This window comes from Monodelphis domestica, chromosome 5 (assembly GCF_027887165.1).
Source record: "Monodelphis domestica isolate mMonDom1 chromosome 5, mMonDom1.pri, whole genome shotgun sequence".
In the NCBI taxonomy this organism is placed as follows: domain Eukaryota; kingdom Metazoa; phylum Chordata; class Mammalia; order Didelphimorphia; family Didelphidae; genus Monodelphis; species Monodelphis domestica.
In genome coordinates this window covers 122,331,215-122,345,049 of record NC_077231.1, presented here as the reverse complement: position 1 = coordinate 122,345,049, position 13,835 = coordinate 122,331,215, and the positions used below count along the sequence as shown (strand labels likewise).

The 13,835-nt window shown below is 41.2% G+C and overlaps 1 protein-coding gene across 2 annotated transcripts in view; it reads right to left on the bottom strand.

Moving 5' to 3' along the window:
• Positions 1-13,835, bottom strand: part of VWF (von Willebrand factor) — a 229,350-nt gene that overhangs the window by 109,697 nt on the left and 105,818 nt on the right. For both annotated transcript variants that reach the window (XM_056797289.1, NM_001246274.1), the window contains 2 exon segments: positions 6,810-7,050; positions 6,144-6,238 (listed from right to left, as the gene is read on the bottom strand). In XM_056797289.1, coding sequence (XP_056653267.1) covers positions 6,144-6,238; positions 6,810-7,050 — 336 coding nt within the window.

Here is a 13,835-nt window from a genome sequence, read left to right as displayed (position 1 = left end):
TAACTATTGATGCCATGCCCTTATGTTCCTGTTATCTTGCACTGAGTTCCTAAAATGCTACCTATTCTTCCTTTCTACTTCCTGATTTTCCTGGCCCTAATGCTGACTGAGGGAAAACTGTTCCACTATCACCCTCAACTCCAATATAGCAGGAGGTAGGACCTATTTCTCAGAACACCTTTCAGACAACACTTAATCTGATAGGGCTGGTTCTTGGGGTTAATTATAGCTCCTCTTCTCTCTATCTCTGTTTTTGGTCTTTCTCTCTCTCTGTCTCTCCATGTCTGCCTCTCTCAGTCTTCCTTTCTCTTCCTCCCCACCATTTTCCATGGGTTCTATTACCACCTGTATTCACCAGTTTATATAAAAGATCGTAAAAACATCGGTCTAAAGGTAGAATTGGTAGCCATCCAGTTCAATCCTCCCATTTTATAGATGAGAAAACAAAGGCCCAGAGGGGTTAAGTAATTTTCCATTTACATGAGAAGTAGTAGTAGAGCCAGCATGTGAACTTAGGTCCTTATTCTCCAAATTGATCATTCTTTCTACTGCCCCACAATGCTGAGCAGCTCCAGGCCTTTTCCTTATTTTCAGTTCCCCATGTAAAATTGAAATTATATCTCTAATAATAAAATATATTATATTTTGAGGTTTATTAAGGATTATTAAAAATCAAGGAATAAAGAAGATACAAATAAAAACCATGTGCCCATGGCTGATTAGCCCATTCAAAATCACCGAGCTTAGCATAGCTTACCACTATACTTCCTACATTATTACAATGGCAGAGAGAATGTGTGGGAGGCATTACTGCCAGTTAAATACTAATTGTGATCTCACCCAAGTGATTTTTAAATTCTCTCCATCTTGCTTGGTCCAGCACCCAGGAATGTGCACACCCACACTACACGGGCATGTGCCAGCTAATGACAAATAAGAAACAACTAACTACCCCCCTGGGCTGTCCTAAGCCAAGCTTGAGCCACCATTGGCACATGTGAGATGCAGGAAGTGAGGCAGAGAACAACCTCGGGAGTTCTCATAACTTCCTGTGGAGAGGGATAGATGCCAGTTTGATCTGGGAGCTCGAGCTTAGAGGAGCCCCGCAGACAGCTTTCCTTCAGATCAGTCACGTAAGTGATAAGAACTGACTCCCTTTTCTGCCTTGGCTCTCCAAGGCCTTAAACTCCCACTTTGGCTCAGCCTGAGCCAGAGTGGTTTTGAGTTAAACTCCTTTCCTTCTCTCCCTCTCTCTCTCTCCCTCTAATAATTTCTTATTCCTGTTGTAATTAAATCACCATAAAACTCCATTCTGACTTGAGTGTTTTCATTTAGGATTTTATAAATAAAATCCTTGGTGACCAATAATTATTATATTCAGTCTCAACCCCTAAATTTAACAATAACACCCAAGTGGAGACTAAGGTAAGATTATAGGGAATTCTGGGACATACCAAGGACTTCTGGGGATTGAAGTCTAGGATCAAAATCTCCATTTTTACATTCCCCCCAAGGCCTGAGGAAGACTAGTCTCTCCGATGGGTCTTGTAACATACCAACTTTGAAATTACAATAATTTGAGGATAAGAGGAAAAGAGAACAAAACTAAAGATTGCTAGGCACATTGACAAAAAGCCAGTTGGAGGCAATCCCCTTTGGTATAAGAGCATACATACAAAACAATGCATTCAAACCCTACACAGTTCAAATCACTACATCCCAAAGTTCACTCTGGATCTTCTGGTGCAGCTTGTGGTCTGTGGAGGCATCTTAATTGTGTCTTCTCCAAACAGTTGACTTTCTGGTTTCGGAGAGGTAGCATGCTTCTTAACCAAAAATTTCTTTCTCAAAAGGAATTTAAACTTTGCAATTTAAAATAATAATAATTATACACCCATTAATTACTGACTGTTAGGCATTCCAAGTCAATTTCCTGCTGCCAACTCCAATTCAGCATATCCAAAGCAGAACTCATTAAATTCTCCAAAATTCACTTCTCTTCCACTCTTCCCATTTCTACTAACAATATCACCATCTTTCCAGTCACCTAGGTCCCTAGCCTCAGTGTCACAGAGGTATCTTCAACTCTTCCCTCTCCCTCATCCTCCCCCATATCAATCAATTGTCAAATATTGTCAGTTACACACTCATCCCTAGTATCCAATCAAGCAGTCAATCAAAAAGACATCTAGAAGGTTCAGTGGATTTAGAACCAGACCTAGAGATGGAAGATCTTGGGTTCCAATCTGGCCTCAGAGTGACCTAGTGACCTAACTATGTGGCCCAGGGCAAGTCTTTTAACTCCCATTGCCTAACCCTTACCACTCTTATGCCTTGTAGACACATATATAAATACATTCCCCATTTCCTTCAAAAGTACCATCACCCCCTCTCTCTGAAATTAAAGAGGACTCACATGGTATATTTTATATTTCCTTTTCTGTGTACATGCTCCATTTATAAATTTACATTGCCTGCCCTGGCTAGAAGGAAATTCCCTTGAGGGCAGGAATTGTTTCATTTCTGTTAGGGAGTCCTAAGGGGTCCTGACAAACATTCGGGGGTCCCAAAGGGGTGAGGAGAATGAGATGTGGGGAGAAAGATGACACTCTTCAAGGGGGCCAATGAAGCTGGTAGCAGCCAGAGAAAAAGTTTATTGATCACAGTTAGTATTTTATAGAGAAAATAACACAGGCTCTGGGATTAGGTAAGCTTTTTGCAGGGACAATGGTTAGTAATGATTTACAATCTTAGTACAATGGCTTTGTTTACCTCCCCAAAACTTAGACAGAGTTTTCTATAGGATAATAATTCAATATGTCAATGAGTAACCATCTAGTCCAGATTCTCAGGGAAATGCTTGCTTCGGTGGGTAGAACAAGAACAACTAGGAATAGCCAAGAACTTATCAGGTGCTTTGGATGAAATCATATGGGCCTGGCTCTAGCTAGCTAATGGCTCTGATTTTACTGGGGCCTACTGTCACTACTAGAGGTGACACATTTCTGTCTTTGTATTCCCAGCATCTAGATCAGAAGTGCTTATTGGTTGATTAAGTGAATAATTAATGACCTTGTTCCCAAAGTTATCGTAAGGAAAGAGCTTGTGAACCATAAAATGCTCTGTAAATGCTTCAGTATTGGGTAGATCCATGATCTCATGGATATGGGCTCATATTCTGCTGTTCACAAGATCCCAAGTCATGTATGTTTTCTTATGCAGGGCATGCCCATGTCTTGCCCATGTCTTCCCATCATCCCTCCCTATAAGATCTATCCAATACCCTAGAGAAGGACTTCCTTTAGATTTTCTAACATTTATAGATTTGGGCTGTCTGTAATCCTTCATTTTCACTCTACTTCCTCTTTTTTTTCTAGTCCTAAATTTCCTGAATAATCTTTTCTGCAGCTTAAGCACATCATCATTGGTAATAAGTTGCAACTTTTTAAAACCAGCATGCTTTTCTCCACTGTCCTAAGAACACCTTATACTTTGATTCTTTGTATATAACAGTGTTCTGTGATTTGCAACTAGATTGTATCACCAGGATCATATTATTATTATTTTAAAGATGGGCATTTGTGCCTGGAAATAGTTTGAAAATATTGAAAATGTTATAAAGTTTCCCAACTACAGTCTAGTCCATTTTCATCCTCCTTTTCAAATCTAGACCCTACTCACTGTCCATCTGTTATGTCTATTCAAGATGTCATAACTCAATGTACTGGCCATTATAATAAATCGTTTACAATGTATTCATATTTTTATCAGATTACAAACTCCTTGAGTGCAGAAACCCTCACCACTCTCTAATGTCTTTTGCCTTTTTTTAATCCTAGTGTTTAGCACAGTGCCTGGCACATAGTAGGCATTTAATAAATATTTATTGATTTTTTATTTTTGAGCTCAATTTATTATTGAGCTCAATATAATATCCATAATTTGGTATTCTTTGTCTATCTGGCTTTTCCCATGTAAATTATTAATCTAATCTCTTCTGAATAATAGTATGTCTCACTAAGGATTGCTACAATCAATACCATGTCACTTAGAAACCATAGTGTTTAGAAACTTTCACCATCTACTGGGAATAACTCTTCCTCATGGGCTCTGAAAAGGAGATCATGTGTCTCCCTATTTCAGCACTGGCAGACCTTTTTGGAGTTTGAGTGCCCAGAGAGCAAATTCAAGCTGCTCATGAGCCCCCTCTCCCATTATTAGAGAGAGCTGAGGGAGGAAGTACTTGCTTTGGGGTCTGGACAGAGGGGAGAGGCATGCAAAAAATATCCTCAGGGGCTAAGAAGAGAGGGAACGGAGCAACTCCCCAGGTGTCAGCTCTGTACATGTGCCACATCTTCACTAATACTACCCTATTTTTGTCTCACCTAATAATGATAATTAGAGGGTAGGAATAATTGGGGGAAATCATAAGCATTATTATTATTATTACAAAAAAAGGAAGAATGATAGGATATAAGTAATTACTTATCTATATTTCTATTTTCTCATCTTCTTGATTAAAATAGAAGGGAAAGCTTTTATAAATTATTTTCTATGTCAGACCACATTAACAGTCATACAAATTGACCAAGAAGTATAGACTATATATAATCTAGACCCATGTTGGCAAACCTATGGCACACGTGCCAATGCATGCTGGAGGGGTCTGTTCCCTTCTCCCTCTCCACATGTACCTAAGGATATTTTTCACATTACCCACCACTCTGCCTACCAGCAGGGGAGTACTTCCTCCCCTGCCTGGGATAAAGAGGTGGCTCACTTTCAGTGTGAGGTTGCATTTTGAGTACTTGGTCTCTAAAAAATTTGTCATCCCTGGTCTAGACTGTATATATATACACTATGGTAGATAAAGTCCATCATGTTTATTGTTTTGTTTTTGATTTTTTGTTTTTGTTTTTTAACACTATCAGTAAAGAAAATACCATCTTTTAGAAGGCTCTTTTCAAAAAAGTTCTCTCTCAAATGCAGGTGAAGAATGTCTGATTGATAGGTAGATATAGTCACAAGAGGAATTCCATTCAGATCATCCTTCCCCCACTACCACCTCCACTTTTATTGCTGAGGTCTCAAGAGTTGAGTTCTAGGTTTTCTCTACTCTGGGGATCAGATGGAGCCAAAAACGTTTCCTTTCCCTAGGAATCATTGGGGGGGGAGGGGGAAGGGTACAGAGACTGCCCCTTTCCTTAGAGGCAGATAGATGACTCAGTTGATAGAGTACTGAGCCTGGAGTCAGGAAGGCCTGACTTAAAATCAGACCTCTGGCACTAGCTGTGTGACCTTGGGCAAGTCACTTAACCTCTGTTTGCCTAGGAGATAGCTAAGTGGCTCAGTTGATAGAGCATTGGAACTGGAGACAGGAAGAGGTAAGTTCAAATCAAAACATTTACTAGTTGTATTAACTCTAAAAGAGTCATTTACCTTCTGTTTGCATTAATCCACTAGAGAAGAAAATAGCCAACCACACCAGTTTGCCAAGAAAATTCCATGGACATTATAGTCCACAGAGTCACAAGTGGTGGGATACAACTGAATAACTGAACATCAACACCACCTCCCCCAAGATCAGTCTAAGGTAGGGCACCTTCCCAAGACCAAATATATTAATGAAAGTCCATTTCTTTTGTAACCAACTAAGGCATACCCACCACTACCCTTTTTATTTCCTCTAAAAGCAACAGGCAACCAGACAGTTAGTGTTAAGGTTTTTTGGTTTGGATGGTTGATTTTGTGTGGGGTTCTTGCCCTACTGCAGATGAAGTTATATTAAAAGCTTTCATTTTCACTTTCATCCCCTAAGGGACCTGAATCATACCTATAAATAGTCTAGGGAGATAACTTGTCTGGTAATCAGGTCATTGCTCCACGCTGTAATAGGACCGAGCTGTTCTGATTACCCAGGGCTCAGAGCATGGGAACTATGCTCTGCTTGTTGCTGTTACCTCTCTCTTCATTTCAGCAAGTCAGTTCACCAAGATTCCTTGTGGATCAGGCAGCAGACAGAGTCTGTTGAGCGTGCTCTAAGGACTGAGCCCTTATTGGTCATTCCTCTATTACATGCAGATAATGTGGTAAATGAGGGCAAACAAGGACACATTCACTCATCACAGACTAGCTATACTCACTTCGAGGAGATGGGTGACTGTCAAAGATTACATCTGGCAGCAGGCCACCAGGAAGTCCATTGGTACTACAATGCATAAAGCCATTCTCACAGTAGCTGCAGAAAAATAAAAGCCCATTTAAATCCTTCCCAGAATGGAATAAGTAGTCAGGTCACACATTCTGATTTTTAACTAAGGGTCTGTAAAACTCTCTCCCCCATGATCCACCTCCTCTCTAACAAAACAAGCAAAATAAGGTTTCAAAGGATCCTTGAAGAACTGGTATGATGACTTCCAAACCTGATCTTTACTAGCCAATGTGACTTTGCAGATTAGGTTCAAAACATTTCTCAGCCACAAAGGTTTTTACTGGCAGCCATCTTATTTACGAATCCCTTGTCCTCTCATTCTCCTAAGGGTTGTTTGAGAAATGAAAAAGTAAATGGCTCCAAATAGACAGTTGTATTTATTAATCGATTCCCCAAAAAAGAAAATAAATCATCTAAATTTAGAAGTTAGATATAGGGACTGTTCTTTTATTCCCCGGGGTTCAAAGTATCATTTCTTTTTGTCTACTTTGAGTAAAAGAGGAGAGGGGGATGGGAAATCACAAATCCAGGAAATTATCCTCTTTTTCTGCCCTTTGTATAACTATGATTCTAGGATGCTGCCATTAGAGACACTCACCACATGGTATGATGGTCAGAGAAGATATCTTCAGGCTGAAAGATCTCACCATCATAATAACAGGGACACTGGGCTTTGGGCACACAGTTCCTCTTCTCATCAGTATATAGCCCAGGAGGACAAAAACAGCCCTCAAGGCAGATTTCATTGCATTCCATGTCAGGATAGGAGAGGGAACGACATGTCTGATTGCAAGGAGTCCCGCACTGTTGATATACCTGGCCTTCTGGACAGCTCAATGCTGGGGAAGAAAAAGAATTAGAGTAAAGGCTTTGGTCCTGGCATTTGTGATATGTAATAATTAAAAATTAAACTATGAGTCTGCTAGTAGTTTTAGTAGCTTTATTACATCCAAGTAGTGATAGTAAAGAGAGGGAAATGTAGGAAAGGGGTAAAGAGTTGATTAGCTTACTACCCTATATGCCTTTTGATGGATTGAAGTTCACCACCAACAAAGACTCCTTCAGGTTCCAAACTCCAGCCAGAAGACTGAGAGAATGTGTGCCCAGAGCCTTGGTCTCACCTTTATAAGCAGTTTTCTCCATCCACTAGCTCTCCCATGTCACATCTCAAGAACCAATCATAGTTCCTTAATTTGCCTGGCACCACATTGGGGGGCAGTACTTGTGGGATTGGTTTCCCATCTTGTTGGTTTCAACTTCCTTTCTCTGAAGGCCTGTCTATTCCTGCACATCTCAATGGTAAACATTGATTGGTTACATAAAAACAAAGCAACATAATGGGGAAGGAGTTCCCTTCCGACAGATAGAGGCAAGGAATGGTCAATATGTAAACCTCTTCCCCAAAGTCAAATATATCATTACCTGAAATTAAGATGAATAAGTCCCCTCTCCAAACTACATGAATTGACATTGTACATCTTTCCACTATAAACAATTATCATGTGCATTTGGTATGAGTAAAAATTTTGAAGAACTAATTTTTATCCTTAACTGGGTGCTCTTGACACACCATCAGAAGAAAAGGGAGTGGGCAGCTGGGTAGCTCAGTGGATTGAGAGCCAGGCCTAGAGATGAGAGGTTCTAGGTTCAAATCTAGCCTCTGACACTTCCCAGCTATGTAACCCTGGGCAAGTCACTTAACCCCCATTGCCCAGTCATTACCACTCTTCTGCCTTGGAACCAATATACAGTATTGATTCTAAGACAGAAGGTAAGGGTTTAAAAAAAAGAAAAAGAGGGCAGCTGGGTAGCTCAGTAGATTGAGAGCTAGCCCTAGAGATGGGAGGTCCTAGGTTCAAATCTGACCTCAGACACTTCCCAGCTGTGTGACCCTGGGCAAGTCACTTGACCCCCATTGCCTAGCTCTTACCACTCTTCTGTCTTGGAGCCAATACACAGTATTGACTCCAAGATGGAAGGTAAGGGTTTAAAAAAAGAAAAGAAAAGGGAAAGAGAAAGAGAAAGACTGAGGGAGGACTGTTCAAAGAAGTAAAGGGAAAAACTAAGAAAAAAGGAAGGGGAGAATGAAAGTGTGTAGTATAGACTTGGCTCTAGACAGTTTCCCCATAGCCCATTAAGAATAGATTAAGAGTACCACCTCACACCCATCAGATTGGCTAATATGACAGTAAAGGAAAATGATAAATGTTGGAGGGTATCAGGCAAAAATGGGACACAAATACATTGTTCGTAAAGTTGTGAATTGATCCACCCATCCTGGGGGACAATTTGGAACTATGGCCAAAGGACTATAAAACTGGGTATGCCCTTTGATCCAGCAATGATCATCTGTGAAAGATAGATTCTGAGCAATACGGTTATCCAAGACAATTCTGACAAAGAGTGCTATTCCCTTCCAAAAATAGAACTGATAGAGTCTATATGCAGATCAAAGCACACTATTTTTCACTTTATTTGTGTATGCTTTATTGTTGGATTTTAGTTTTATAAAACCATTTAAATCTATCCCCAAATGGAATAAGTAGTCAGATCATACACATTCTAATTTTTATCTAAGCACCTATAAAAACCTCTCCCCCAGGGCCTACCTCCTCTAACAAAGTAAGCACAACCTAACCAATATGAAACTATATTTTGCAAGATCATTCATGTATAACCCAGATCAAATTGCTTACTATCTCAGGGAGAAGAAAGGGAAGTAAGGAAGAAAAGCAATTTGGATATTGTAATTTCAGAAAACATATGCAAAAAGATTATGTGGGGAAAAAAGACTATTGCATGTGATTGGGGAAATTTTTAAATATGTACATATATATGCATATATATACATACATATGCACATATATATATATAAGCTTAAGTACCAAAGTTAAGAGTTAACTAATTGGCCTGGAAGAGACTAGCTTATTACTAAAACTAGCTTATTGGGGTGTATGGGGTGCTCAGGGAGGGGTAGTATCTCTGGTATGAAGGGCTTGTCGTGCCCTCCTAGGGCAGCTCTCCAGCCTCTGACCCTCACCTGACACCCAGCTCTCCCTTGTGGCTCCCAGTAGCTGCTAGCATGCGGCAGCGGCCACATCCCAGGCAACGGCTTCGACAGGCCGGCTAAACCTTGTGAGGGTAGCCATCGGGTCGTCGACCCCTGGTGAACCAGGGCTTTGCTCACCCAGCATGTGAAGACGGCTTCGGCGGAACAGACGGAAGAAACCAATAAGAAGGTTCAATGGCTGAGAGGGCGACGCAGCAAAGCACTGTGGAGTGCTTAGGGCGTGTTGGAGCACAAAGGACAACACGGCCATCCAATGCAGCTGAGGAAGTCTCCAGGTGTAACGACTTTTCGTGCCACTGGACCCAGGCTTCCAACGCCGAGAGAGTGGGACTGTCTCTGTGCATCGGCTTTTCCACTTAAATCTCCTTCACGCACAAGTATCTTTGTGCACACTCATCTATCCTAACCCCGTCCACCCTCTTCAAGACCTGCGGCAATGGGGGAGTGGCGACACAACAGGTGGAGGTGACCACTGGCAGTTGTAGTCACGATCCTGCACGTAGGCAGCCCACAGACCAGTGGTCGCTCGGCCCTGTGGGCAGCAGGGACGTTTGGCAGCATCCTGGGCGACTGAGCAGCCCTCTCTAGGACAGCACTGCTCACCCTAATCAAGGGAGGGGACTAGAAAAGGTGTCCCAAACATTGCCTGCCCTACAAACACCCCGTCAGCACACCGCGGCTGGCGGGTCATCCCTTTAAGCGGTCTTCCCGTAACAACTGGCGTCCCAGGCCCCATGTGCCACAAACTCTGCGCCTCAGCCTTTGGACTTCAAAGCCACATGAGAGTACATCAATAGATGATAATGCACAAAGACAATAGTCATTCTCGGTCACCGAGAGACTACCACTACTACTAGGCTTTCCAGATGTACTAAAAGATTTCTCTCTATAAATCACCTATGTATGTTTCTCTAAAGCCCTTAACTTCCTCACTGTGGTAAAGTATTTATATCTGTTTTTGGTCATATAAAAGATAGCACATTGTGTGATAACACAAGGTTCAGGAGGAAGAGAATAAGAGACAAAATGTTGTAGTGGCTAAAGAGCTCACCTAAGAATCAGGGAACCTGGTTTCCTAGCCTGCTTCTGATATATACAGATTTGTTCAAGATCACTTTACCACTCTGGAGTGCCTCCCAAGTAGCAAATCTGCTTGATAGAGGGTGTTCTCACTACCAATAAAATCTCAAGTCTATTCCCCCTTACAAAAGGTCAATTTACCACCAAGGTTTTGACTCACTGGCTAGTCTGTAGTTAATAGGTCTACAGAGAAGGGACAGCAACCTTCCAACCACTTCCTTCTAGCCTTCTGCTATCTGACAACTTGAGATGGGAGGGACTATAATGAAATATTTTAGATAACAGAGAAGCTCAGCTTCTAACAATGTGGCCAGGGCCAGGCTCTGGCATTCTGGGAAACCAGAATCCTCATCAGCCATCATTACACAGTGTGTAGCAATATGGGTTAGGGATGCCTCTTGAGCAAACACTTTGGACAAGTATAAACAGCAAAGGTTTCTATTAATTAGCAGAGAGAGAACATCATAGGGCAATGGAGGAAAGTCCCAGCTCCAGCATTAATTAGTCAATGTTATCAGGAACTTGCCACAACTTCTCAGTGGAAAAGGGATACTGCTTCCAGGGTTTACCTCCCAGGGTTGGTGGGATGCTCAATGGGGCCCACTCTAATGGAAGTCAAGGCCTTTTGTAACCTCAAGGCACTATATGAATGTGAATACTTCCCCAAGTACTATGATTTGCAGCATAGCTTTTCCCTGTGCTCAATGTGAAAGAGCTCATTGCTTCCAAATTGGTCTTTTCAAGGCTGGCTGAATCCCACAAAGAAAGCAAACCTCTTCTGTAGCAAAATCAAATTCCTGCAGCAGGGGAATGTTTATTCATTCATCCATTCAATAGACATTTATTAAGCTCCTGCTGTGTTCTAAATCCCATACTAGGCTTTGGGCGAAATATAAAGTTTAGCTAAGAGAGTCCCTGTGGAGAAAAGGCAATCATACTAATATAATATTGAGGAGTCAGAAAGTGTAGTGGCTAGAAGACCAGCCTCAGGGTCAGAAAGTCCTGAGTTCAAGCCAGGAGTGTGGTGGTAAATGTTTGACCACTGGGTTGAAGGGAGAGGAAGAGGGAAGGGTGGGCAGGGAGAGAGGGATGATGGTAAGTAAATACCCATACTTTTAATGTTAATTAGCATTATTAACATTTATAACATTATTAACACTTTCTTAAAACTAGACGAACCATCAAAACAACAAATAAAGGTGTGATTTTTACGGATTGCCAATTTCTGAATGTAAATGCCCCCACTGAAAAGTAATGAGTGCTGCAGATTAGAGCCTTGATTCTGAAAACTTTGAGCTTCTTGACAAGTCCCTCTCAATGCCCCCAAGAGACTCCTTTGGATTATAAATTGGGAAGAAGCTGTGGCTCTGCCAGAGTGAAGGGAATTTCCCCAGATGAATCCCCTACACCAGTGAGGTCTCAGGTGCAAACCAAAAATATCCATATTACATAACCCTACCTACATGCATTGGAGTAGTACCAAGCAGAGTGCTGTCTCAGGGAGAAAATCTGAAAAGGGTGAGGAAAAGCAAAGGACAGTTTCATGGGGGAGGAGCCACTTTAATTGGATTTTAAGGGACGGGCAGGAATTCAGCTAGCAAAGAGAAAGAGGGAGGACATTAGCAACAATTCTAGCCAAAACAGAGAGACAGAAATGTGTTTAGGGACCAGAAACTACACCATTTGTCTAGGAGACAGAGTGTATGGAAGAGAATGATATGACATGTCTGAGAAAATTGAAGGAATCGAAGGGATTAGGATAGCCAATGATCAATTGGGAATTGAGTGAACCACACTGACTCTGTCTTGTGACTCAGTTCTGGAGCCAACTCAGTTCCCTTTCTATTCAATTATGGATCTAGTCCAAAATCTGCTTGCAAGAAAACTTAATTCAATTGTGGGAACTGAGAGAAAATCTTATTACATTGTTTGAACCTAGCCTTGTGCAGCTGGGAAACTAGCCCCCCCTGTATCTCTGTTTAGGCTCTTACCAAGTATATTGACCCGAAATAGTCAAATCCTAAATTTTCTATGAGGAATTTTCTCATAATTGTATATCCCAAATATACTGGCCCTATATTGACCAACCAGTTATTGTTCCCATATTCCTTTGATTGTACACAAACTCATGAGAGGAGGAGGACATCTGTTTTCCTGAAATCAGGGAATTCTACCTGTTCACTCTTCCCCTCCCAATCTGGAAAGTCCCTCATTTTTCATCCAGTTGGAAATCAGATTACCTAATATTGTTTCCTTTTAATGAATTGGACCTATTTGATTCACTGTTTTTAATGTATAAAAAAATCTGCCTCTCCCTGTATTCAAGGTCCTAAGCTGAGGGAAGGGTATGGTCCTGATGTGTTAAGCAATTGGCATGCATTGCTTAATAAATCAATATGCCCAGAAGATCAAACCTTTATTTCTTTGGTCATTTCATCTTTTGCTCATTACATAAGTTTAGAAAGATGAGTTAGCATCAAATCATGGAGAACCTGGAATACCAAGTAAAAGTTTTCAAAATTTACTTAGGAGGAGATATAAGGAGATCATTGTCATTATTAAACAAGAAATTCTCCAAAACACTTGGGAAAATTTCTGCTAGGAAGGAGAGTCCTTAGGTGTCTCCTGATTGATCTGTCCTGCCTGATCTCAGGGAGCATGGTACTATAAGGAAAGAGCTGGTTTGGGAGTCATATGTCTAGGGTTCAACTCTTACGTCTGCCATTTACAAACACTATCATTTGAGGCAAGTCACAAACCTCTCTAAACCTCAGGATCCCCATCTGTAAAATAAAGGTGTTGGCCAAGAGAAAATCTAAGGTTTCTTCCTACACTGTGATCCTAACATTCTTTCAGATTGAGAATGTATGGTTCCTTTCTTATCTGTTAAGTACACTTAAATTAGATGGCATCCATCCAAGGAAAGGGACTCTTCCAACTCTCAGATCTTTATGAATAAAGAGTAGCTATGTCTTCAGCTTCTCCTATTCAGTCTTCCTTTGAGTCTCAGATTTAACAGGTCAATGCAGGACAGAGATGAAAGGAATAAGAAATTGAGGGGAAGGGCAGAGTAGGAAACAGACAAGAAGGAAAGATTATCTAGGTGCGATGCTTTTAAATACACTCTAGTCATAAACAGAAGAGACACCATTAGGCAAAATGAGAAATATTATGTGACTCGGTGAACCAATGTTGCATCTCCCCTTTTCCAGAGCTTAAAACTTCTAATCCACCTCCATTTCCCACTTAGAAGGTCCATATGGGGTTCTCTTTCATGGTGGAGATAAAGGTGTTTGTGACAGGGGAGACAGTAGGTTCAACAAAACAGGAAGATTCAGAGGAAAGGTTTGAAGGAGTAAGAAAAGGAAATCTGGTATTGTTGGATTCTTGTCCCTAAAAGGCCCCGTTGTTCAAAGGTGTGCTCGTGGGCCTGTCTCAGGGAACCACTAACTTTTAAGGTCAGAAGAACTCAGA